The sequence below is a fragment of the Mercurialis annua genome, linkage group LG1-X (assembly GCF_937616625.2).
Source record: "Mercurialis annua linkage group LG1-X, ddMerAnnu1.2, whole genome shotgun sequence".
Classification (NCBI taxonomy): domain Eukaryota; kingdom Viridiplantae; phylum Streptophyta; class Magnoliopsida; order Malpighiales; family Euphorbiaceae; genus Mercurialis; species Mercurialis annua.
The window spans coordinates 3,858,053-3,885,043 of record NC_065570.1 but is presented as its reverse complement, the minus strand read 5'-3'; the positions used below and the strand labels follow the sequence as shown (position 1 = coordinate 3,885,043).

Sequence of the window (26,991 nt, the reverse complement as noted above, 5' to 3'; positions counted from 1 at the left end):
ATTGTGCTTTTTCATCAAAACCTCAAATTGCCGGTTGCAAAAATGCGACCCCCCATCACTAATGATAACCCTTGGAGTCCCAAATCGGTTAATTAGACGCTTGAGAAACTTCACCACTACCTTGGCATCGTTTGTAGGTAAAGCCTCCGCTTCTACCCATTTTGATACGTAATCCACACAAACCAAGATAAAAAGATTTCCATGAGACATCGGAAATGGCCCCATGAAATCTATGCCCCACACATCAAAGATCTCCACTTCTTGGATTGAGGTTAATGGCATCTCATCTCGTTTGGAAATGTTCCCTACTCGTTGACAACGATCACAATGCCCCACAAACTCCTTGGCATCGCGAAATAGGGTAGGCCAAAAGAACCCACTTTCTAGCACTCTAGCCGCGGTTCTTGACGCCCCATAATGCCCGGCGTAATCCGCCTCATGACAATGGCTCAAAATTGGCATCACTTCCTTTAAAGATACACACCTCCGAATCATCCCATCACCACATATCTTGAAAAGGTACGGCTCATCCCACAAAAAACGTTTCACATCACTCAAAAATTTCTTCTTTTGATGGTGCGATAGATCCGGTGGCATGACATTTGAAGACAAGTAATTAGCTATATCCGCATACCAAGGTGTCTCCACTTCCGAGATTACCATCAACATTTCATCCGGGAACCGTTCATTAATATCAACACCAATTGGAATAGGTTCCGGAACTTCTAACCGTGATAGGTGATCCGCCACAACGTTCTCCGTTCCTTTTTTGTCTCGGATTTCTACATCAAACTCTTGCATTAAAAGGATCCATCGAATAAGCCTTGGTTTTGCGTCTTGCTTAGCAAAAAGATATCTCAAGGCGGCATGATCGGTATAAATGATGGCCTTTGATCCGAGCAAATATTGCCGAAACTTGTCTAAAGCAAATATCACCGCCAGCATCTCTTTTTCGGTGGTGGTGTAATTGAGTTGAACTCCCGCCATGGTCCGGCTTGCGTAGTAAATCACGTGGACCTTCTTATCCTTCCTTTGACCCAAAACACACCCTAAAGCTTGGTCACTCGCATCACACATGAGCTCAAAGGGCAAGCTCCAATCCGGAGACGATATAATTGGCGCGGTCACAAGTGCCTCCTTAAGCCTCTCAAAAGCACCTTGACATTCCTCGGTGAATTCAAACGGCACATCTTTAACTAGCAATCTCGTCAAGGGCCGTGCAATAGATGAAAAGTCCTTAATGAATCGCCGGTAGAAGCCCGCATGGCCTAAAAATGCCCGAACTCCTTTGACCGTAGCCGGAGCGACTAATTTTTCAATAACCTCTGTCTTTGCCCTATCCACTTCAATTCCCGCTTCCGATATCCTATGCCCGAGTACAATGCCTTCATCCACCATAAAGTGGCACTTTTCCCAATTTAGCACCAAGTTTGTCTCAACACATCTTGCTAAAACCCGCCTTAAGTTCGCTAAACAACCATCGAACGAATCGCCAAACACGGAGAAATCGTCCATGAACACCTCCATAATATCCTCAATCATGTCGTTAAAGATTGAGGTCATACATCTTTGAAATGTGGCGGGTGCGTTGCATAGTCCGAAGGGCATTCGCCGATATGCAAAGGTACCGTAGGGGCATGTGAAGGTCGTCTTCTCTTGATCTTCCGGAAGAATTAATATTTGATTGTAACCGGAGTACCCATCAAGGAAGCAGTAAAATTTGTGTCCCGCTACCCTTTCTAACATTTGATCGATAAATGGTAGCGGAAAGTGATCCTTTCGGGTTACCTCGTTGAGCTTCCGATAATCGATGCATACTCGCCAACCGGTTACCGTCCTTGTGGATATTTGTTCTCCTTTTTCATTCTCCACCATTGTCATACCGCCCTTCTTAGGGACACATTGAATTGGGCTTACCCACTCACTATCCGAGATAGGGTAGATTATTCCGGCGTCGAGGAGCTTAACAATTTCTTTGTGCACTACCTCCTTCATATTCGGATTCAATCTTCGTTGCCTTTGAGCCGACTTCTTTGACTCATCTTCAAGATTGATCTTATGCATCACAATTTGAGGATTTATTCCACGAATGTCGGAGATTTGCCACCCTATTGCTAATACATGCTCCTTCACCACTTGTACCACCCTCCTCTCTTGTTCCTTAGAAAGCTTGTTCGAGATGATTATTGGCAAAGTCTCATTCTCCCCAACAAAGGTATACCGGAGATGAGATGGAAGTGGCTTCAACTCAACTTGTGGTGGCACCTCGGAAGATGGTGGAGTCACACCACTACTCTTGTTCAAATTCTCCGGCTTAGGTTCATCCTCCTCGGAATACTCATCACTCGGATTATCGGAATGGAAGGTGACTTTCGAAATTTCAGAAAAATTTGGGTCCCCTTCTTTTGCTCTTGTCTCGATTCGAGACAGTCTACTTATGGGACTGTCTCGAATCGAGACAAAACCATAGGGAGCTTCTGCTCCCTTTTTCTTAGTGTCTCGATTCGAGACACCCACTTTAGTTGGGTGTCTCGAATCGAGACACTCATGTAAGGAACCCAGAAGTTGATTTTTCGTCACTCCGTCTTGATTAAACTCTTCCATACTCGCTTCAAGAGTATCCCTCACAAGTTCATCAACCAAATCGATTCTCATGCAATCTTCCTCCTCGATGGCATTCCGCATCACTCTCTTCATATCAAACTCCACACTTTCCTCATCAATTCTCAAGGTGAGCTTGCCGGCGTGAACATCGATGAGAGCACGCCCGGTGTTCATAAAAGGGCGACCGAGAATCATAGGACATTCTTTATCCACCGCATAGTCTAAGATCACAAAATCCACCGGAAAGATGAATTTATCCACTTTAACGAGTACGTCTTCCACTATCCCATACGGCTTTTTGAGAGAGTGATCGGCAAGTTGCAATACCATCGAGGTGCGCTTTACCGGTTGATCACCAAATAAAGACCTAAAAAGAAACAATGGCATCAAGTTAATACTTGCCCCAAGATCACACAAACAGTTTATAGCATTCATATTTCCTATGGTGCAAGGTATAGAAAAACTCCCTGGATCCTTAAGCTTTGTCGGTAAATTGCTTTGGATTATTGAACTACAATGCTCCGTGAGCGGTATTGTCCCACCTTGCTCCCAACTACGCTTGTTCATAATTATGTCTTTCAAGAATTTTGCATATTGGGGCATCTCTCGAAGTGCATCCGCCAAGCTTAGATTGATTTGCAATTTCTTGAAAATCTCAAGGAACTTGTGAAATTTTTCGTTCCCTTGAGCTTTCCTCAACCGGCTTGGGAATGGAACCGGTGGTACAAACGGTGGAGGTGGTGGCGGCCTCACATAGGGCTCTTCAACCTCGACAACCACTTCCTCACATTCCTTTGGCAACTCTTGACTTGAACTTGCTATGTCAATTACCACTTGAGGCTCATCCTCCTCGACAACTTGCCTCTTTCCGTTGGCTTTCTCAAGGTTTCTCCCGCTTCGGAGCTCTATCGCCTTAACATGTTCTCTAGGGTTGTTCTCCGTAGTAGATGGCAATCCCCCTTGTGGTCTACCTTGAAGGTTGATAGCAAGTTGAGAGATTTGAGTCTCAAGCATTTGATTAGTGGCGGCTTGATTCTTTTGAAGTTGCTTCATCTCTCTAAGCTCATCCATCAACTTAGCAAGCATATTCCCTTCATCCATGTTTCTTTGAGGTTGAAACCTGGGAGGATGTTGAGGTCTAGCACCCGCATTGTTGCCATGACCTTGATTGTGATGGTAATTTCCTTGTTGTTGGGGAGGTCTATTTCCACCTTGGAAGCTTGGACCCGCTTGATTAGGCCCTTGAGCATTGCCTTGCCCTTCTTGATTTCTCCACCCGAAGTTTGGATGATTCCTCCATCCGGGGTTGTAGGTGTTAGAGTAGGGGTCATTAGCTTGCCTTTGTCCCCCGATGTAGTTGACTTGCTCACTCAAGGCTTGACCCGTAACTAGGCATTCTCCTCCCGAATGGCCAAAATCACCACAAAATTCACAACCTACTTGAACATAAGCCACCGGAGCGTTTCTTTGCATAGGAGCGACTTGCTTCTTGAGAGCATCCACTTGAGCTTGAAGCGAAGCATTTGCGGCTTTTATGGACTCCATCTCCCTCACTTGATCAAGAGTCATGAGTGACTTTTGAGTAGGTGGCGCTCTTCTTTCCATAGGACCCCAAGTACTACTAACCACGGCCAATTTCTCCACCAATTCAAGGGCTTCCTCATAGGTCTTTTGCATAAGTGAACCCCCCGAAGCCGCATCGATAGTAGCTCGGGTAGTGACATTCGTCCCATCATAGAAGATTTGTATAACATGCTCTCTATTGAGCCGATGATGGGGTACACTTCGTTGTAAATCCTTGAACCGCTCCCATGCCTCATGAAGTGATTCTCCTTCAAATTGGACAAACTCAAGTATGTCTTTAGTCAACTTTGTAGTCTTGCCATGAGGGAAATATTTGTTAAGGAAGGCTTGAGCCAACTCCCTCCAATTGTGAATGGACTCATTAGGTAGAGAGTGCAACCAAATGCTAGCCTTGTCCCTCAAGGAAAAAGGGAACATCCGAAGTTTAATTTGGTCCGCCGTTATCCCATGAAGCTTGAATGTGTTTAGAACACCCAAAAACTTGGCGATATGCTCATTAGGATCCTCATGACTCAACCCAAAGAAGGCACAACGATTTTCCAAAAGTTGAATGGTACTCGGCTTGATCTCAAAAGTTGCCGCTTGAACCGGCATTGCGAAGCATCCAAAAGTTGCATTGTCCACATCCGGCAAGAAAAACTCACCCAAAGTTTGTCTTTGTTGGTTTGGCACTTGTGCGTGCGCTTGGGGTCGATCATCCCTTAGGTGGTCTTGTTGCCTTGGTCGGTTCACATTCCCTAATGGAGGAGCGGGTGGATATTGTTGTTCCCCTCCATCCATTAGAGGATTGAACCTCCCCTCTTCATCATAATTGTTTCCCTCGTTATTCATAACTTCGGGTATACGGGCTCTTCTTCTTACACCTCTTTCGTAGTTACCGAGGTTATCTTGGAACGGTTCTAGTGGTAGATTTGCTCGTCGCGTATTGTGCATACACGAAAATCAAATTCCCTACACAAACAAAGACAAGAAAACCGAGTGTAAACCACGAAAGATAATTAATAACAATAAACCAAAAACAGAAAATAACGCTAACTCGACCGAATTTCACAATACTTTCAATCAATTAAACGCAACCTTGTCCCCGGCAACGGCGCCAAAAACTTGTTAGCAAAAATACTAACTTGTAGTAATCCGGAAATACGGAATCGATCCCACGAAGACAAGAGGTTTAAAGTGAGCGAACATGTAATTGGAAATTCAATTCGGAAAGCAACGATCAATTGGAATTATAGTAATGACTACGGAATTTAAAACTAGTGAAATCAACACTTTAAGCAATTAACAACTAAAGCAATTAATTAATTACCGGGATAAAACAATAGGAAAAAGGCGTTTAAAGGTTGTTAAATCATGCCACTAACGAATCCTAGAAAATCGGGTAAAGTAGTGTCATCGGTTCGGGTCAAGTTTTCCTAGATTGCCTAATCCGCTCTCTCGAGTCCGCAATTAGGTCTAATTGAGATTAGATTAACAAGTTGAAGTCTAAATCGCTCTCGCGTAATTAGAATTCAACAATGACAATCTAATCCAATCGTGAAGCTAACTTCTAACCACCTAATCCCTAAACCGCCCTAGCGTGATTAGATTTTAGGTTTGCGATCAACTAAGTCCGTCTAATTAATTGACTCTCGCCTAATTAACTAGTCTCTAAACATAGATTAATAGATCAAGTTAATCTAAGCATTAAGCCCCAATAATCACAACAAACTCCCAACACAAATCAACCCTAATCAACTATTCAACCCATCATGGCAATCATCAACAACCCCCAAACAAGGAGTTTAGCTAGCCATTATCAAAACTAAAACAATAATTAAACAAGAATTAAACATACTATTAAGATGTAGAAAGATTACCTTTAATAAGTAGAAGAAAAACATTCAACAATAACTATAATAATGAAGCTTGAATAATAATAATCTTGCATTAATCACCAAAGTTAAGAACAAGAATCTGGAAATAGAACTAAGAACAATTGTATCTAAAAATCTGAGAATAGTAATAGGAAAATGGGGGCTACAAATCTCAATCTAGTGCATAACCCTAAAAAGGGAAAATAAGGTATCCTTATATAGTACTACCCAAAATAGGGAATAAAAATACAACCCATCTAGAATGTTTGGCCCAATTGGGAAAGAAACCAAGAAAATCTGAGCTCCCTCTATTACTCTTGTCTCGAATCGAGACACTCAACTTATGAGTGTGTCTCGATTCGAGACACACTAAGCAGAAAAATCTGCTTCTCTAAAACTTGTGTCTCGATTCGAGACACCCATTTAAGTGGGATGTCTCGATTCGAGACACCTCTTCAGAAGGGGGGGATTTGCTTATTTTGCTTCCGGCTTTCGACTTCTTTCGCGCTCGACTTCCGCTTCCGCTCATTTTCCACTATTCCGGCCTCAAAACTCTTCGTAATGCTCCTGATTCCCTGAAACATAAACACCCTCTATAAGCTAATCAATTCCATATAAAAGCGGGGTGAAAACACATAAAAGCATACGAAAAGACATCCTAAAGATAGGAGTATTTCACTCCTATCAACATCCAGGCACCACCTCGACAGCACATCCGGTTAGTCAAGGGCAGAGCATACAACTTTCCCCAATCAGTAAGTGCCATCATCTCTGTTCGATTTCAGTCTAAATTCCAGTGAGTTTAGGACAATGCCTAGGGTAAAAATTGCTAGTTATGTTGAGGATGATGATACTAATAGGGAAATAGGACAGAGTAGTAGGACTGGTGATGCGGAACAGCCGCGTGTGAATCTCAAAGAGCAGTATGATGCTCCGTTTGATATCTGGACAGAGGAAGAGGGGGTTTTGTATCAGAGTCTGAAGGATAGGAAGATTGTGGTTGCCAGAGAGCTTGATTTTAAGGTCCTGAAGAAGCTAAAAATCGAAAAGGATGTGCGAAACCATCTGAAACAGTGGAATTTGACTGCACTCGAGGATGTGAACCATGATACTGTGAAGCTCATTTCACTCGAGTTTTTCACAACTGTGTGTCAGCCAGAGCCTGGGGTGATGACTCTGACCTTTCGGTTGAAAGGAAAGGAATACTCTATTAGTTTACAGTGGATGCGCACGCTTTTTGAGACAGGAGAGGAGGGCATAGGAGAGTTACCGACTCAGTTCAACAAGGATGCCATCTGGAATGCGCTGACAGGTGAACCAAAATTTAGCAACAGGGTTTCTAACAAGACCCGATCAATCAAGGACTCGTCGCTGTATATCATGCATAAGTGGTATGTGGAGACCATCTGTGGGAAATCTGAGGCCAACAAGGTTCACAAAGAAGATTTGCTGATTATGGACAGCTTGCTGCACCCAGAGTGTAGGGGTGTCGACATGGGATTTCGCATCTTTGTGATGCTGCGGGATCTTCCTAGCAGGACCGGAGTAGCCAGGTGTTTGGGTATGGGTCATTTGGTTCGCGAGATTGCTTTAGAGTTAGGTGCTTACACTCCTGAGGAGGTTGCTGAGATGGAGATGCGCGCTCCAACTCGTTTCGATATTCAGCATCTCAAGGCAACTTTATTTCTGGATTCCAAGGGAAAGATTCAGTCAGTGGCAGAGCGCGGTAAAGGGACCAAAAAGAAGTTTGGCTTGGTTGAGCAGGTTGAGGAAGCAGACGAGGACGCAGAGGCTACTGAGGTACCCCTCGATGGGGGAGTACCGGTACAGCCGCAGGCTCAGGAAGCTTATCAGAGAAGCATGCTGGATATTCAGAGACAGATGTTGAGGGAGCAGCGAGCTCATTTCCAGATGCAGAGGGTCTACATGCGAGCCACTCATCCAGAGGGCGATTATCCATCGCCGCCACCGCCGGAGGATTTCTGAGTTTTATTTTCTTTTCACCCTTTCACATTTACTTTTTAGACTTTATCCTTATTTTTATTGTTATTTACTTTTTGTCTTTTTGATGCATTGGGGACAATGCATAGATTAGTGTGGGGGTTGGTAGAAAAACTAGTGTTTTATTTTCTGTTATTGCTTGTTTTATTTCTGCTATGTCAGTGTCAGTTTGTTATTTTTGTCTGTTGTGTCATTTTCTTTTTGTAGAAAACGTGACGTTGTGATGTTATGACTCTGATAACATTTGGCTTCTAGTGGATATGATGGTCAGACATTTTCTCTCTTATTTTGCTGTGATTATAATTGTGCTCATACTGTGAAGATACTGCGTTAGAATGCTTGGAACTTTCTTGTTTTTGTTTCCCCTATTTAATGAATTGTTTAATCTTAGTTTTTTATGTCTGAGCAACATGTGTTGAATAACTCTTAAATAATGTGCCTTCTTGCTGACATGACTTAATAGGACTGAGGTGAAAATTTGTATTTTGCAACTGCATGACGTCTGTAAAAGTCGTAATTTAGGGCATAAAAACTTGAAAAGAACATTGTGAAAAATTGAATTTCTGAGCATTTAAACAAAGTGTTAGCAAGTCATGAAGCATAACCCAATTTGTGAGAGGTTTTGAGCCATATGTTTTGATTTTAGCTCGAGAGAGTAAAATTGGAATAGAACAATATAATTAAGAACGCAGGAGTTGATTGTGCGAGAGTGAATTAACGAGTGCGAGTTCTTTGAATTTGCTTAATAATCATTAAATCGATTTATACTTAGGTTAATCATTGTGCGAGAGTGAATAATTAACCTAGGATTAGTTAGTTTAATGCTTATGCCTGTTGCTCGAGAGAGAATTTTAGGTGCTCTAGATTAGTTCGAACGTCATCAGAACCATATAATCCATAACCCGAATCAAGTAAACAGCATAACTAAGATTAATAATCCCTGCTTTTCCCATTATTGTTAAAACACCGTTTGAATTACAGCTTTACTTTACTTTAATCTACATTTATCAATATTTGTCTTTTAATTTACAAACCCGACAAAAGTTATCTTTTCGGCTATTCGAATCGAGTACCTTAACTAGTTGTCTTTAGAGCTTTTTCTGTGGGTACGATATCCGGACTTCGCAGTCTGTATTACAAGTTGGCATACGTACGCTTGCGTATTTTTACCAACACCCATTAACAAGGCTAGACCCACTAGATAATAGATAACATAAAAAGGAATGAAAATAGAAGGAGAAGATTGGATTGGATATGACATGCCCTTCCTCGCAAGCCTCTCACTGAAGATAAGTGGACCCACGCCATCCACCTCCCCATCCTCCCGCACCGTCACCAAATATAATCCTCACCAATGATATTACTATGTCCGTGACAAAATTAAAATAATTTTACCCAAATAAAAATTTAAAATATTTAAACATACCCCCTTATTTTTTAACACCGTTGATTTTACCCCCTCATCTTTTCACACCGTTGATTTTATGTTACTATGTTCCGCGACGCAGCTGATAGCAACGGAATTGAAAAAGGCGACAAAATGTGAATAACTGCTCTCATAGTTGTCATTTGAGAGCCACAAAAAACGGTTTTAAGAGCTCACTCTTACCACCCAAATCACATTTCCCACTCTCTACAGCAATGGAGTCGCGAGTGTTATCACGCGCCACCACTCTCTCCTCCTTGCCCAGCCTACGCAGGTCTTTCCGTGAGAGCAGCCACACTACCTCATTCGTTTCGATCAAACCGATTGGAGCTGTCGGTAAAGGCGGGAATTTAATATGGGGAAGGCAACTCAGGCCATCTCTGCTACTAGAGAGCTCACCGGTAACTAAAAGGGAGACTCTCCGGCCAATACTGGCTGTCGCTTCTTCTCCTGCTGAAGGAAGCGATTCCCCCGGGTGAGGTCCGTTTCCTCCGTTCTAACTCGGCCAAAAACTCTCCGGTCACAGATTTTGATTCGTCGTTTGTTTTTCCAGGGATAAGGTTGCTCCAGTCGGATTCTTTGAGAAATACCCGACGCTTATTACCAGATTCTTTTTCTTCATGTGGTAAGTTGTAACGGTCAACGCACGGGTCATAGCTCCTTACTACGATATTAATATTTTATTTATCTACCAAAAAAATGATTTGTTTAATTATTTAAATAATTTTTTTGCAGGTATTTCTTAAACGTGATATTTAACATACTTAACAAGAAGATCTACAATTATTTTCCTTATCCTTAGTAAGTTGTAACAGTTTAAATGCAATTAATTATATTAATTTAAGGAATATTTAGTTAGCATAGTTTTGAACTAACTTGTTGTGTTCTGTTTGTGCAGCTTTGTGTCTGTGATCCATTTGTTGGTTGGAGTTGTTTACTGTTCGGTTAGCTGGTCCGTTGGTCTTCCTAAACGCGCTGTAAGTCAATATTTACTAGTTTTATTGATATTTAAATTTATCGATGATCGGATCTTATAAGTACGATTATTTGAGTGTAATGACGGAATTGTAATTTAGATTTTGTTTAGATCCGTATGAACTTATAGTTCCGACCGGGGTTTTTTGTGTAGCCAATTGACTCCAAGCTTCTGAAGCTGTTGATACCTGTTGCTATATGTCATGCACTTGGTCATGATAATTGTACAATAAGAAACAAAAGAACATGCAGGAAAGTGTACCCTTCCAAGAATGCCACGAAGTGACTAGTAATGTCTCATTTGCAGCAGTTGCTGTCTCCTTCACCCATACAATTAAAGGTGTTATAGAGATGTTATTTCACTATGCAAATTATTGAAACCAATTTGTTAACTTTTTCTTACAGTATTTGTTAATCTTATGGTTTTGAATGGTTTCAGCTCTTGAGCCATTCTTCAATGCTGCTGCTTCTCAATTTATTTTGGGACAGTCCATTCCCATTACTTTGTGGCTTTCATTGGCTCCTGGGTTCTTGGTAAGCTTCTTGTTTTTACATTTTCCTTGTGCCATTTACCTGATTAACTTCTAACCACATTTAGATTGAAAAACCGTATCCTGATTAACTCTAGTCTTATGCTGATTTGAGTGATTTGTTTTAATTATGTTTGGTCCAGAAAGGTTTTAGGATTTAGAAGCTGATATAGTAATGTTCTTTTTGCCTGATTTGTAAGTATGAATCAAATGCATGTGTTTCCATGGCATCATTGACTGAGCTGTCGTTCAATTGGCTTGGTTTTATCAGTGCTATGATTTCCAACATCTCTTTTGCTTACAAAAGTCTCTACTCAAAGAAATCTATGGTGATTTTTCAGTGACATTCTTGTCTCTTTTCCTGCCATTTGCTATCCAATTTATAAATTCGTTATGCAATAATCATCTTGTTTTTCTCCTGCAGACTGATATGGACAGCACTAACATCTATGCTTACATTTCCATTATTGCTCTCTTTGTTTGTCTTCCCCCTGCCATAATTGTGAGTAAAGAAAATAGAACCTTGATGCTCCTGATAAATTACATTTAGAATATTAAATTAAAAGTGCAATCGACTTTCCATATGTATGAATCATTGTCTTTTGCAGATTGAAGGACCTCAACTGATGAAGCATGGCTTTAACGATGCAATTGCTAAAGTTGGTTTGACCAAGTTCGTAACTGACCTCTTTTGGGTTGGAATGTTTTATCACCTCTACAACCAGGTTAGAATGTTGTCTGTTGATCTGTCATAATCGTGTGCTGACTTTAAATGAATGTCTACATTAGTTTATAACTAATGCGATCATTTTCTTTGAAAAGATGTGCAATGACATAGTCTTTTTAGACAATTATAAAAACATCTTTTGTTCCTATTGATTTTTCAATTGGCTACCAACACTTTGGAGAGGGTTGCACCACTCACACATGCAGTTGGGAATGTGCTGAAACGTGCGTTTGTGATCGGGTTTTCAATTGTTATCTTTGGTAATTAGATCCATCCCTTACTTTCTTTTAATCTTTTTCTAGCTCCTCTAACTAGTTTCCATGAATTAAAATTTTACACTGATAAAATACAATGTTTGCTCTCTGCAGGTAACAGAATTTCAACACAAACTGGAATCGGAACATGCATTGCAATTGTTGGAGTGGCAATTTACTCATACCTGAAGGCTCAGATTGAAGAAGAGAAACGAGTGAGTATTATATTTATTGTGAACTTTTGTCTTTCTAATAATGAAATCAGAAATATTCCTTGACTGATTTGGATTTACCATATTTTTGCAGAAGGGAAAAACAGCATGAGAAGGAAGAACCTGTAAAGTAATAATCTATTATTTCTAAAGATAAAAATGACAAAAGTACTCGCTTTATTGTCATTCCGAACCTTTTTTAGTTTATTTATTTTTTCTGCTATCATTTTTCTCTCAATTCATGTTTGTAAAAATAAAAAATGTATGTCCCTTGCTCTGTTTGATTCAGAACAAGCTTTTATATGAGTAAACAAGTTCTAGAATGAGTTCAGCAGAAAGCGTTCGGATAAATTTGTGAACATTATTTAAGGTGGCCTTCGTGCAAAACTAGCACCTTGACCACAATTACTATACTTAGTTTAAAAGAATTTCATAAAATTTTACGGAATTCATTTGAATTGTTCACACCCTTAAGAAGAAAATTTCAAAGTTATAGAAGCAAGTAAAAAGATAAAAAGCATCAGCATTCAGCAGTGTAAAACTTATGAGTTGTTGGAATAAACCACATCTTCAGCCAATTTGTATGCAGTTTCAAGAACCTATATCCCTGCCAATAATTAACGTCTCTTGCCAATGAGCTTAGCTTAACGGTATAAGCCTCGAACACTATTCTGCTAGATGTGGATTGAATTACTTTTATAAGCGTTTCTCCTTTCTAATGGCAAAAAAACAATTAGCATCTCTTGGAGTCAAATCTAATTGAAAATATAAGAAATTTTGACTCTTAGTAGCTTTTATTTATTTCTCAAATGATTTTTTTTTATCAAATATAGACCTACTCTAATTGTTAGTGAAATTAGCGGAAGTTAGTTATTTGTTAGATATTTTTTAATCAAGCAACACCGCCTGAGAGAATTGGGGGTCGAACCCCGACCTCATACACCATCCTAACCATCCTAAGATTTTGGCCACTGAACCAAGACTTAAAGTGTCAAATAATTTGTTCCAATCATGAAGAAAGTTTCTTTCATTTTATTTATGAACAAAGGATCACTTTACCCCCTCAACTTGGCACAAAGTATCAAAAACGTCCAAAGTAGGAAAACCGGATCACTTTTACCCTGAACTTGGCAAAACCGGTACAAAAACACCCCTATGCTGACGTGGCACCTTAAATGGAGAGTGAGGTTCTAATTAATCATTATTTATTCTAATTAATAATAATTAAATATTAACTAATCATAATTCAACCCTAATTAATCTAGGGGCTTTTTTAGATTTTTTCCAAAAAAAATTCAAATTTTTTTTACAGTTCCGGCGAGGAGGAGGAGCCTCCTCGCCGGAGAAGGGAGCTGCTGCTCCTCTTTTCCGAGGAGGAGCAGCAGCTCCGCTCGCTCCTCAGGCGAGGAGCAGATCTGCTCCTCGCCAAAACGAGGAGCGGATCCGCTCCTCGTTTGACGAGGAAGACGATGAACAGACCCATCTGGGTCTGTTCATCTTCTTCATTTGAAGAAAATGAACAGACCCAGATGGGTCTGTTCATCATTTTGATGAACAATTTCATCAAATGATGAACAGACCCATCGTGGGTCTGTTCATCTTTTGATGAACATTTTTGTTCATCAATTGATGAACAAAAATTGTTCATCAAATCTTTGATGAACAGACCCATGGGTCTGTTCATCAAGACCCGTGGGTATTTTAGAATTTAATTTTTTTTTTATTAAAAAATTTTAAAGTTTTAATATTTTTGTTAAAAATTTAATTTGGAAGTTAATTTGTTAGATATATAAAATTTGGGGGTTAATTTGTCATATAAAATTTTAAATTAAAGGGATTAAATTGTTTTTTTTTTAAATTATTATGTATTAATTTAAAATATTTAAAAAGAATTAGGACTATTTTAAACCTTTTTCTATCAAAAACCACCTTAAGAAACCGAAACCACTTTGAAAACCGGAGAGTGTATCTCACTCTCTTAAGTGAGAGTGGGGAGGGGGGTTTTTGTACCAAATTTGACAAGTTCAGGGTAAAAGTGACCCCATTTTGCTAATTTTGACGTTTTTGATACTTTGCGCCAAGTTCAGGGGGTAAAGTGATCCTTTGTTCATTTATTTATTTTCTCTCTTGATTGATATTAGAACAGCTCCACTTGATCACAGTCTACATTAAACTGAGGCCCAGTAAGCCCTTTGGATAAAAAAAGTGAGGCCCAAATAGAAAGGCGGGAACAAAACTTGGGCCGTCCACTAACACAAACCGAAAATCATCCCTTGATTGAGGCAGCCAAAGATCCCATATGCTTTCGCTTACCGAAAGAACAAGTTCTCGTAGGCATAAACAAGATTCAAGAACCCAGCCATACATCCCAAAATATCTTAACAAAATCCTCCCTTCAACATTTCACCTTTTTAAATTTTTAAAAAATAAATATTTACATTTAAAACAAAACAGTAGAACATGACAGCCTTTTTCTTTATACAAATCAAATAAATAAAAACCAAAATTTAAAAAAATATTCTTTTTTGTAAATACACACATCACATGAAACACCAATAATAATATAACAAAAACTAAATACTACTAATAAACAGAGTTAAAAAAAGTTTAATTAATGATGAAAAACATGGAAAGCAAAATTAGAGTCTACTGTTGTTATTTTCTTGTTCCTTCCTATTGTAAAAATTATAATAATAATTATTATTATGGTAGTAATTGTTATCATAATTATCTAATCATTCAAATTTTCTTTGTTTGTTCATTTAATTTTCGTGTTCAACACAAAATACAAAATTTGTATAATGTTTATAACAATAATAATAATTCTCTTCGCTTTTTTTCTTCCTTGACTTTTACGTATTTAGTTCTTAGATTATTAGATAATAGAGAGAGAAACGAGAAGCTTAAAACAAATTATTGTTTTCCTCTGGTTTCTGTGGATTTCAAACCCTAATTTTGTGGATTTTGAGATCGCGATCGGTTCCATGGAGGCTAATTCCAATTCCGATGAGGAATTTTATCAGAATAATAGCAGTAATAGCAACAGCAGTAGCAGCAGCGACGAGGATAACGGCAACGGCGACGGTAACGGTAACGAGACGAATAACAGCAGTAAAAACGTCGCTGTTGTTTCTAATGAAGGACTAACTAAACCTAAACGTCAGATGAAAACTCCTTTTCAACTCGATGCTCTTGAAAAAGCTTATGCTGGTATATCCTTATTTTTTTATGTTTGTGTTTTAAAATTTGATGTTGAAGTTTTAGATTGTTTGATGTGTATATATGAATTTGTTTTTTTATGTAATTTTTGTGTTTTGATCCTCATCTTCTCTATAATTGTTTTTAATGTTAACTTTAGTTTTACTTAGATGTATGCTGTGAGATAGTTTATGTAATTGTTGATGTTTTAGGTTATGATGTTTACATGGATGAGTTTGTTGATTTTGTTCACTTTTTCATGTATACGTAGCGTCTACGTATCCGACAGACAAGGTGCGAGAAGAATTATCTCAGAGGTTAAATCTGACTGATAGGCAATTACAAATGTGGTTTTGTCATAGAAGACTGAAGGATAAAAAGGAGGACAAAAGGGAGGACAAGAAAGAAGACAAGAAAGAGGAGAAAAAGGAAACTCCTGGTAACAGGAAGCGTAAGATGGTGAATTTGCCGGAGTCTCCTGTTGAGGTGAGGGCAATTGTACCTGAGCCTGGAAGTGATTATGGCTCTGGGTCTGGTTCAGGCTCTAGTCCATTTATGGAGTCAAGGAGGGGGGTTTCAGATGACACTCATTCGATGAGGAGGTATTATGATTCGTCGCCACAGTCAGTTATGGAGCTTAGATCTATTGCGTGCGTGGAAGCACAGTTGGGGGAGCCGCTAAGGGAGGATGGACCAATTCTGGGAATGGAGTTTGATCCATTGCCTCCTGATGCATTTTGTGAACTTTTATGTATGATCTTCTAAAATGATTTCAATAATGCACTACTTTTAGCTACTAGATGTTTGATCAAATGCTGTTGAACTGTGATGTGATTAGATTGTGCTGCTTTCTCTGTCGGTTTAATTTCGTGCGATCTTTATATTAGTTTGTCACATACTGTAGTCTGTAACTATATTAAGATTAATAGGTTGCAGGTTTTTAGATAAAAGTATGATGTTTCAATTTTTACAGTGTGGTCTATCGTCTATGAGCGTATTGCTATAGAGAATGAATTTTGATCCACAGGGGTTCAATTTTGATCACACATTTCAGTAAATTCTTTATGACAATACTTTCTCGTCTGGCTATGATCTCTGCAAATGCAGTTTACTTTGCGAATTTGTTTTATTTGGTTTTGATAGTTCCATTTCCTTAATTTTTGATATTTGGAGCTCATTTGCTAAATACAGTAGTGTTTTATATGTGACAGCATTGGTGGAGCAGCAGAGACGATCAGCTCATCCTTATGATGGCAAAGTATATGAGAGACACAACACAAAGTCTAGCAAGGTTGGTTCCTCAAATGTCATAATGCACCACTATGCATTGTTTATTGATGGATATGATTCTTTTTTTATAGTGTGGTTATTGGTTAATAAATTAGATGTGTCAACATGATAAAAGATATCTACCACACCACACCTCAATGTTAAAGCCGTAAATTGTTTTTTACATATTTAGTATTGCTTGGTAACATATATTGGGCGCTTTTTAGATATTGCTTTTGCAATGGTTGCTGCACCATCATTCGTATTGGTCTTTTTTAATACGTTTACGACCTGGTAGAAAAAAAGATTGCAATTCTTTAGCTCTTTATGGGTCTATAATTTATGTCTTATGGTACTTATTTCTTTCGCTTGAGCAGCTGGATTCATTCTTAGTCAGCATCAACTATTTGGTTATATAAAGCTCTTATGTTGCCCACTTCTCACAGCTGTTAAATGTTTGTCCCAGGCATCTACAAGGGTGCTTCATGATTATCAATTTCTTCCTGAGCAGTCCAGTATTAGGTCTGATGCTTATGGAGAAGCTGCTCAATCTCCTTATCTCGATTCTCTGGTTGATAATTTGAGGGGCAGACCATTATTTGTGCCTGGAGATGAATCATTGTCCAGGGTTCATGGTGCCCAAGGCCAAACATCTCGTGCTCGCCTTTTTTCTCAATCAGACAAGAAGAGACATGTTTTTTCATCACCTTACGAGGATGATGATTATCTTCTGCAGCGTGACTCCTTTACAAACAAAAGAATAAATTCCCAGACCTGTAGTCAACCAGTTATGGGATCAGAAAATCCAGATAGCTTTTCCAATGACCAAGTCTTCCACACTGAAACAGATGTGCGTATGGAAAAGAAGCGCAAGGTATTGAATGTGCATTGCAGACAAAATTTATTTGTTTTTCTTTTCCAAGAAAAGATTTTGTAGTTATATGGTTGCTTCCTGTAGACTGATGCCCCTAGAACATCTATGGATCATGAAGCTAATGACCTTCAAATCCACAAAGAACATGAGAAAATGGATCTACTGAGGCGGAAGGTATTTTATTATCAGTAATGAGATGGTAATTTAATTAATAGATCATTACTTCATATTGATATCTGAGCTTATTCTTTTAGAATGAGGAACGCGTGAAAAGGGAGATGGAAAAGCATGATCGTGAAAGAAAGAAGGAAGAAGAGAGGTTGATGCGTGAAAGGCAGAGAGAGGAGGAGAGATCATTGCGTGAGCAAAAACGCGAAATTGAAAGAAGGGAGAAATATTTGCAGAAAGAGAATATAAAAGTGAGTGCTTGTGTCCATTTTTTTAATTTCAAAGTAAGCTTAGTTTTATGCTAGTGTGTTGGTTTCCAGATCAAGATCATCTCAATGATCTCGTCTTTCTGTTTATTTATTGTGAAGGCTGAGAAAATGAGGCAAAGGGAGGAGCTTAGAAGAGAGAGAGAGGCAGTTAAGCGCCAAACTGCAGTTGAGAAGGCCACTGCCCGCAAAATTGCTAAGGAATCTATGGACCTCTTAGAGGATGAACAGCTGGAGCTCATGGAATTAGCAGCTGCAAGCAGGGGGCTAAGTTCGATAGTTCACCTTAACTATGATGCTTTGCAAACTCTTGAGTCATTCAGAGGTAATTAATTACCTACCCTTTTAAAAATAAGTAATTTGTTCTTTATTTTGATTAATGCTAAGTTCTCAAACGTAATCCCCTTAGAATATGTTACAGTGTCCTAATGTAGACTTAGCTGGATGTTCACTTTCTTTGAGGCCATATATGTTAAGATGTTTGATTTGCGAAGTACCAAATAGATTTGTTGTTTTATTTGTTTGCTACCATGTGTGACCTTAATCTTTTTGGATTTTACTGTGGCATTGGGTTGCATGATTTTAGCGCATCCCGACTTTATGGAATTGGCCTAGGGGTGGAGCATGCCTACGATATTGATTATTGTACTGGCTACTACAAGCTGCAATTTTACGTGGCATTTGGGCTTGGATATGCTATCAGACTAGCTTACATTTCTGTTATGGATCTTCACTTAGGTGTAAGAAGGGGATATAGTTAGATCTTACAAAGATAACAGGTCAATTATGAAGTGTATGCTCAAAGATATGAGATCTTAACAGTCAAGTGTTTGATCAGCATACTCAGAAAATTGCAATTTTGTGAAGAAAATTCCTCATCTTTCAAAATTTATTTATTGACGCAAGCAAATGATTTGACTGTTTGCTTCGTGAAAAGAAGTGAACGTTTTGGAGCTAATTCTGTAAAGATAAGTTTTTACTTGAACAAAGATAGAATTATCACAAAGCTCTTAAATGATTTCGTTTTCAATTTTTGCATCTTAAATGGTTCAGCATCATGCAGCAGGTCATGCACGACTCTCTTCCTTTTTTTGTCTTTCCAGCCATAACATAGTCTTTTGCTTCAGGCTCTTTGAGCATGTTCCCGCCAGAATTCGTACAATTGAAAAAGCCATTTTCTATTGAGCCTTGGATGGATTCAGAGGAAAATGTGGGGAATCTTCTAATGGTATGTCATGTATAAATTGCTTTCATCTTTATTTACTTGTTCTCTTTTGATGAAGGGGTTATTTATGCTTGATGTGATTTGTATGATTGAGAGGAGTGAACTAGCCTATGATTAGGGGTTTCAAAATGTGTTGGCGGATTGTTTCGCGTCGACTTACTTAGTTGACACGATTAAGGTCAGCACGAGTATGACCCATTTAACTAATTGTGTCAAAATTCTCAACCCTAACACGACAAGAATTCAAAATGGGTAACAGGACACAACACGATTAACTCGTTAAGGCAAACATACAACACAATTAACACGACTAACATGACGAATACGACAACCCATTTACCTATAAAAATATTTGAAACATATGAAATATGATTTTAATCTCAAATTTATTAATCCAAACTCAAATTATAAAATTTTAATATAATTATTTTATTTATATATTAATATAGTTAAGTATAATTAGATTTAATATATATAATAGTTTTCTTTTTAAATTTTATGAATCATGAACAATTGTATTTCTATATTATTCTAAATAATTTAATTTATAAACGGGTTAGGCGGGTTCGCAAGTCAACATGTGATTTGTGATATGAACCCATTTATTGTGTATCATAAATGGGCCGAAATGTTTTCGACATAAACCCGCTAAGGCTCCACACGCACCAATTTTACATGCTTGACAAATCAGGTTAGCAGTTGATGACCTATTTTGATAGCCCTACATATGATCATTGTTGTCACAGTATTCGTACTGTAGCCATGATTTTGTTATGTGTTAAAGATTAACTGTATTAGCTTCATCTTGCAGTCTTTAACTCTTTATCTATGACTAAGATCCTGGTATCTTTAGATGTGTTCATTTACTAACCTTTATTTTTAATAAAAGTTTATATTGTGATTCTTTTAAATGTCATTCACTCTTCTGCATTTGTTGTCACCCAATGGACATTTCAGGTTTGGAGATTTTTTATTACGTTTGCTGATGTTCTTGGGTTGTGGCCTTTTACGCTCGATGAACTTGTTCAAGCTTTTCATGACTATGTGAGTTACAAATGTTAGTCATTTCTTTTCTTGCTTCATTTTATGCATATGCGGTTTCCCTTCCCATTTATATAGTTTTATTTTAGGATTCGAGGTTGCTGGGTGAAGTACATCTTGCTCTTCTGAGACTGATAATCAAAGATATTGAAGATGTTGCTAGAACACCATCTATTGGATTGGGAGCAAATCAATACTCTCCAGCTAATCCTGAAGGTGGACATCCGCAAATTGTTGAGGGGGTTAGTTCTGGTTCACTGTTATAGTAAATGAATTATTTATGGGCATGCTATTGCTAACCTTTAGCGTGATGCTGAATTGATTTCTCTTACTGTGTGCATTAGGCATATTTGTGGGGCTTCGACATACGAAACTGGCAGAGACACTTAAACCCATTAACATGGCCTGAAATATTTAGGCAGTTAGCATTATCTGCAGGATTTGGGCCACGGTTGAAAAAGAAAGGTGCAACATGGACATATTTGGGTGACCATGACGAGGTTTGTCCCTAAATTATCTATGTAATTTGCATTCTTCTCCGAGTCCTTGTCTGTGATGATGAGCTCCTTGATTGACATAATACATATCACATAAAACTAGAAATTGAAGCCTGAGATTAGGCAGGCTGAGTTGAAACAAGGACAGAATAGTCCTGAAGTGAGAACCATTTTTTCAAAATTGAGGATTCCCTTCCATATTGTCAATGATTGTATATTGATCAGTTTGTTTGGCATCTTCATAGGTGCAACTTAAAAAATGGTCACACTTCAGGGTGGCTTTGCGGAGGAAAGTAGTTTGCAGCATCGTTGTAATAAAATGTTTATACTTGCTTTGAAAGTCAGTGCTGTCTTATTAAATAAATTCTATGCATAAGATGTTGCTCGATCATTTCACTTTTGGAGCATGGTTCTCTAACCACTTGCAGTCATTTTAATTTGATAAAACTTTTTATTATTGTTAGACTTTTTAAATAATCAGTGACAAGATGACTTGGACTCTCCAAGTTTCTGTTGCCTACTTTCGCAATTTGGTGGTGCAGATAGATCACTGATGTTGCTATATGTTATACTCTATGTTCTGATTCAATTAGACATTTCGTAAATTGCAGGTTAAAGGTTGTGAAGATACAATTTCTACTATTCGTAATGGATCGGCAGCTGAAAATGCATTTGCACTCATGAGAGAAAGGGGCTTATTACTTCCCCGAAGATCTAGGCATAGATTGACACCTGGAACAGTTAAATTTGCAGCTTTCCATGTTCTTTCACTTGAGGGAAGCAAGGGATTGACAGTGTTAGAACTTGCAGACAAGATTCAGGTGAGTTCTTTCATCTGCAAAATTTACCTTGATGCCATTAGACCTGGTCCTTATCCTTTCTTCTTGATGTAAATATAGAAATCTGGACTTCGAGACCTAACGACAAGCAAGACACCGGAGGCCTCTATATCTGTTGCACTGACAAGGGATCAAAAGCTTTTCGAAAGAATTGCTCCTTCAACGTATTGCCTACGGGCTGCCTACAGAAAGGATCCTGCTGATGCTGAGTCAATTCTTGCAGCTGCTAGGAAGAAAATTCGGATTTTTGAAAATGGGTTTTTAGGTGGAGATGATGTTGATGATGTTGAAAGAGATGAGGAATCTGAAGGTGATGTTGATGAGGACCCAGAAGTTGATGATTTAGCTACTTCATTGGATGCTAACAAAAGCATAGAGCATTACAGTGAAGCAAATACTTGTTCTGGAAGCGGAAAAGCTAATGTCTGCAATGGTGTTTCATTAATTGTACAAAATGAATCTGTAAAAGAACCTTTATGTGTCCCACTGAAAGGTCCGAAGAATTTGAAGACACCAAGTATGATGGAACAGTGTATTATGCAAGAAGATGCAGGGTCTAGCAAGGCAGATCAGGATAACGTCGAGATTGATGAAAGCAATTCAGGTGAATCATGGATTCAAGGGCTTGCAGAAGGAGAGTATGCTCATCTCAGTGTCGAGGAGCGTCTTAATGCCCTGGCTGCATTGGTTGGTATAGCAAATGAAGGAAATACCATCCGCTCTGTTCTTGAGGTAAGTAGCCTTTTGTACTCAATCCTATGTTAAATCACTTGTAGTTGGAAGAGAAGCAGGTTCAATATCCTTTCTCTTTCCTTTTCCACTTTTTGGTCTGTTAATTGACCGTAGTATTGCAGGATCGTTTGGAAGCAGCAAATTCTCTGAAAAAGCAAATGTGGGCTGAGGCACAATTAGATAAAAGTCGTCTAAAAGAAGATATTATGAGTAAATTAGATTTTTCATCTTTAATTGGGGGAAAAGCTGAAATCCAAATTGCTGGTTCTGTGATGGAGGGTAGTCAAACTCCATTGTATCTCACTGACAACAACAATAAGGAGGCATCTCCCATTGAAGACCAAAAATCATTGCTTGCTTTAGAAGGGGTTTCAACTGAAAGGCAACTCATTGTTCATGATCCCTCCTCAAATCCAGATAACTTCTCAAATCAGCAACATGGTTGCACTTCAAAAAGGTCTCGCTCAAAACTGAAAGCTTATGTTGGTCACCTAGCAGAAGAGACATATGTGTATAGGTCCTTGCCTCTTGGGCAAGATCGTCGAAGGAATCGGTACTGGCAGTTTGTTGCATCTGCTTCCAGAAATGATCCTTGTTCTGGTAGGATATTTGTTGAATTGCATGATGGAATTTGGAGGGTTATTGATTCTGCAGAGGTAATGCAACTCTTTTGACTTCTTTTTCCACTCTACATATCATATATGAAGCTTTTATTTTGATGAAGAATTATGTTGCTTTTCTATGGCTGATACCTTGTAAAATTTACTGACATTATGCAACTCCGTTTCTAAGCAGGCCTTGGACGCCCTTTTGTCATCTTTGGACACTCGTGGGGTTAGGGAGTCCCATTTGCATATTATGTTGCAAAAGATCGAGAAATCCTTTAAATATAACACTCACAGGAACTTGCGTTCTCTAGCAATAGCTGAAAATGAAGCTTGTGAAGCAGACTCCAGCTCCAATTGCTCGGCTGGTATTGGTAGTCCTATCAGTGCTGTGTGTGGTTTAAATTCTGATCCTTCGGATGATTTTTCTCATCTTAGAATTGAGCTCGGAAGAAATGAATTGGAAAAAAGAAGTGCTTTAAAAAGAAACCAAGATTTTCAGAAGTGGATGCAGAAGGAATGCTTTAATTCCTCAACATTATGTGCCTCGAGACATGGAAAGAAGAGGTGTATCCAGCTGTTGGTCACTTGTGACCGGTGCTTGGATTCTTATCTCGTTGGAGACACCCACTGTCTTTCTTGCCACCAGACATTTATTGCTGCTAATAAGAGCTTTAATATTTTTGAACATGAAGTTCAGTGCAAAGGAGAAATGAGGTTAGAGCCGGGGGTTTGTGATTCCTCTCTGCCTCCAGGAATCAGATCACTTAAGGCTCTATTGTCTTTCATTGAGGTAAAATGGCAATTGTTAACTATAAATCTCGCAGTCCGAGATCTCATGTGCTTGCAATTTTATTTTATTTGCTTATTTATTTATCATGTTTGAATGAGCAGGCATCTGTTCCGTCAGAAGCACTGGAGTCATTTTGGTCCGAAAACCACAGAGAGATCTGGGCTATGAAGCTGAATATGTCGTCATCATCTGAGGAACTCCTGCAGGTTGTTAATATTTTTTAATACTGCCAAAAATAACTATTTTGGACAGGAAATTAATATTGGTGTTGTTCTATTTTAATTGGAAACTTATAATCAAGGATGCCTAGCCAAACTTTACTCCGCGAACCCTTTAGGTGTATTGCATCTAGCATAGTCAGCATATTCTACGTGCATTAGTGTCTCCTGTTTGTCGGTTTCACAGTACACCCCTCCAGATAAATACATCACAACACACGGGAAAATGCAGGCATTACATTCTAAGAATGCAAGCAGAAATCCTTGAATGTTGTATGTGTGTTGCTTCCTATGCATCCCTTTTTATGGAGTGTAGCATAAGCATACAAGCTGAGATGAGCCATTTTCATGAGATGATATACTGTTTAGTATTATATCCTATAGTTTTCTATATTGAAGGGCCGTTTCACTTATTTTAACATTTTAAATTGCAGGTATTGACCATTCTCGAGAGTGCCATAAAACGAGATAGTTTATCTGCTAACTTTGAGATGACAAAAGAATTTTTGGGTGGCACAATTTTGTCCGAGTGCGCAATACAAGGTCCTGATATGAGATCGGTCCCTGTGCTTTCATGGATACCAAAAACCACTGCGGCTGTGGCCCTCAGGCTTTTTGATCTCGACGCATCAGTTGCATACGTTCGGCAAGAGAAAGCTCCGGTCAGTGAGAGCAAGCCACTTAAACTGTCCATGGTTAGTTTTTTCCTCCCTGGATTTTATCTTGTTGTCGTTATGTTATGATGTATCTTCACGTATCTTCATTTCTTTTCTCTTATCTATTTGAAAAACCACCTATTGCATGATATTTGCATTCTAAGTTATAGGCAATCACACTATACATTTTGCCAAAGAATGAAAGATTATTTTTAGTTAGGTGTTTGTGTTTTGGATTTTATTACCTAAAATGTTCATTGCTCACATCTTATTGATTATCTTATGCCTTTTCCTCGGTTGCAGAAGCTTTCTTCGAGATACTCTCCACTTAAGAATAAAGAGGTCGAAGTGAAAGAAGTAAAGCAAGAACATTTCAAAGAAGATCACTTCACTGACATCCGTGCTACTAAGCGTAACAACCACAAACGTGGTGGGCGAGTAGGACGTGATCAAGGATACGGTATGAAGTCACAGAGAAGCTTATCTGGTATTAAATCTGATGCCTTAAGGCGGAATTCCAGGGAAGTTGATAACTTTAATTTTAAACCAAGACAACAAAGCCGGAAAGCAAATCCGCAAGTTTCTAGTAGGGGTCGCCGCACAGTTCGAAAGAGGAGAGCAGAAGTAAGAGCAGATGACGAGACATTAATTAGTCGAGTGAGGGACACAGTTGGCCCACGGAGCTACAGTGGATCGTTTAGAAACTTGACTGAGGACGATTGGGGTGATGAAAAAATTAGTGTAGATATGGATGATGCTGAACCTAGCAACAGCATTGAAGCAATGGAATCTGATGAAAACGCTGAAGCAGAAGGATTTGAGCAAGGAAGTTGGGAGCAGAGTTTTAATCGACCCATTAATGGGTGGAACAGAAACTTAATGGAAATGAGTGACGACGATGGAGGTAGAAATGCTTCTAGGGAGTTTAATGTCGTTGATGTGGGAGTTGAAAGCTCCGAGGAAGATTCGAGCGAGGGCTCACAAAGAGCAGCTAATAGAATGGTGAACAATGAAGGCATAGACTCATCAGACGATTACAGCGAGTGAGTTGCATTATTTTTATTGGCAGCTCAACTATCCAATGATTATATGATAGAAGACAGAAAGAAACGGGCGGAGCTTTCTGCAATACGAAATTAGAAAAAGTAGTTAGGAGGTAGGAGTAATTTATTATTCGATCAATTTGCATTGTCTGTGTAAGGTATGATCGTTTGAGATGAGTTTTTTTGTCTGTATTTTTTCCCCATTGTACAAGTTCTTTGTTTTGTGTTTATGATTCTTTCAAGTGCAGTAGAAATCCTATTAATAAATTAGTTTTAAGTTGTTCTATGACCTTTTATTTTCACGATAATCGAATGGCCCTCGGTAGATATGCGAGCTAGATTAATCATTTTAGTGGAACTATAGGAGTGTAATGTAATTTTAGAAGTCAAAAAGGCTCACTCTAGTATTTGAGGTTAGACCAAAAGAATAAATAAGACTATGAGGTTGAGGTTTGCTCAATTATGACCTTGAGTTTGTCCATATTAATTTTTTTTGTCCATGGTATATAAAAAAAATATCAAAAATATTCTTAATCTTTAAAATACTTTCCAATTTTATATTTATGAATTTTTTAACCATTTTTACCCTTTTTTTCATTTAAATATATATAATTAAATAATATTTGAAACTAAAATATTTATTCACACAATCGAAACTCAATTAAACACTTCAAAATCTAAATAAACACTTTGAAATTTAATTAAACCAATCGAAATTCAATTTAAACATAATGGAATCAACTAAAATAATTAAAATATTTTTAAATCATCATCAACTTTTACCCTGAATATATTTCAAAACGCCCCAATTTCTTCTGACCACCACCTCCTACCGATCGCCAGAATTTTTTCAGTGGTCTTTTCCGGACTGTTCTTCCATGGGAAGAACAAATCGCTTCTGTTCTTCCCATAGAAGAACAAGCCGGAGAAGACCGTCGGGAAAAAGGAGGTTGTGGCTGGAAAAATATTGGTTGTTTCGGAATAAATTTGGAAGAAAAATCAGCGGTGATTTAAAAATATTTGAATTGTTTAGATGATTTAATTAGATTTAATTAGGTTTAAATTGGATTTCGAAGTGTTTGATTAGAGTTGACATGTTTAATTGAGTTTTGACTGTTTTAATAAATATTCTAATTTTAAATATTATTTAATTATTGATATTTAAATGAAGAAGAAGGTATAAATGATTAATAATAAATATAAAATTAATAAATATTTTGAAGATTAAGTATATTTTTAATTTTTTTTTCTATATGTCATGGACGGAAAAATTAACACAGTTAGCACTTGATGTCATGTTAACCATTTTAGACAATTTCAGAGTGATAATTGAGCCAACTTCGACTTCAAAATTTTATCTATTCTTTTAATCTAACCTTAGAGGCTAAAGTGAGCCTT

At 38.3% G+C, this 26,991-nt stretch overlaps 3 protein-coding genes across 3 annotated transcripts; all 3 read left to right on the top strand.

Moving 5' to 3' along the window:
* Positions 1–9,529: 9,529 nt before the first annotated feature.
* On the top strand, positions 9,530–9,965 carry LOC126665783 (triose phosphate/phosphate translocator, chloroplastic-like). The gene has a single exon (XM_050358689.2). It carries the CDS (start codon positions 9,687–9,689, stop codon positions 9,948–9,950), a length of 264 nt encoding a protein of 87 aa, XP_050214646.1. The 5' UTR covers positions 9,530–9,686; the 3' UTR covers positions 9,951–9,965.
* A 46-nt stretch (positions 9,966–10,011) lies between these two features.
* Positions 10,012–12,407, top strand: LOC126665784 (triose phosphate/phosphate translocator, chloroplastic). The gene is made up of 12 exons (XM_050358690.2): positions 10,012–10,096; positions 10,207–10,272; positions 10,370–10,448; positions 10,601–10,664; positions 10,730–10,786; positions 10,886–10,981; positions 11,193–11,305; positions 11,401–11,478; positions 11,585–11,701; positions 11,864–11,963; positions 12,072–12,172; positions 12,264–12,407. The coding sequence occupies exons 1-12, from the start codon at positions 10,092–10,094 to the stop codon at positions 12,279–12,281; spliced, it is 894 nt and encodes a 297-aa protein (XP_050214647.1). The 5' UTR covers positions 10,012–10,091; the 3' UTR covers positions 12,282–12,407.
* Positions 12,408–14,925: 2,518 nt separating this feature from the next.
* LOC126665782 (homeobox-DDT domain protein RLT1) lies at positions 14,926–25,879 on the top strand. Its single transcript, XM_050358688.1, has 18 exons — positions 14,926–15,379; positions 15,639–16,118; positions 16,579–16,658; positions 17,103–17,510; positions 17,595–17,684; positions 17,765–17,929; positions 18,047–18,269; positions 19,072–19,172; positions 20,127–20,213; positions 20,300–20,452; positions 20,555–20,710; positions 21,319–21,528; positions 21,607–22,278; positions 22,401–22,934; positions 23,074–23,676; positions 23,778–23,882; positions 24,329–24,589; positions 24,854–25,879. The coding sequence occupies exons 1-18, from the start codon at positions 15,154–15,156 to the stop codon at positions 25,595–25,597; spliced, it is 5,298 nt and encodes a 1,765-aa protein (XP_050214645.1). The 5' UTR covers positions 14,926–15,153; the 3' UTR covers positions 25,598–25,879.
* Positions 25,880–26,991: the final 1,112 nt, after the last annotated feature.

Coding starts and splice junctions, on each gene's coding strand:
- LOC126665783 (XM_050358689.2), top strand. CDS start 9,687: ATGGAGTCGCGAGTGTTATCACGCGCCACCACTCTCTCCTCCTTGCCC.
- LOC126665784 (XM_050358690.2), top strand. Junction 10,787..10,885: donor CTTCACCCATACAATTAAAG/GTGTTATAGAGA, acceptor GAATGGTTTCAG/CTCTTGAGCCATTCTTCAAT. Junction 11,306..11,400: donor TCTACTCAAAGAAATCTATG/GTGATTTTTCAG, acceptor TTTCTCCTGCAG/ACTGATATGGACAGCACTAA.
- LOC126665782 (XM_050358688.1), top strand. CDS start 15,154: ATGGAGGCTAATTCCAATTCCGATGAGGAATTTTATCAGAATAATAGC. Junction 17,511..17,594: donor GTATGGAAAAGAAGCGCAAG/GTATTGAATGTG, acceptor TGCTTCCTGTAG/ACTGATGCCCCTAGAACATC. Junction 24,590..24,853: donor AGCCACTTAAACTGTCCATG/GTTAGTTTTTTC, acceptor CCTCGGTTGCAG/AAGCTTTCTTCGAGATACTC.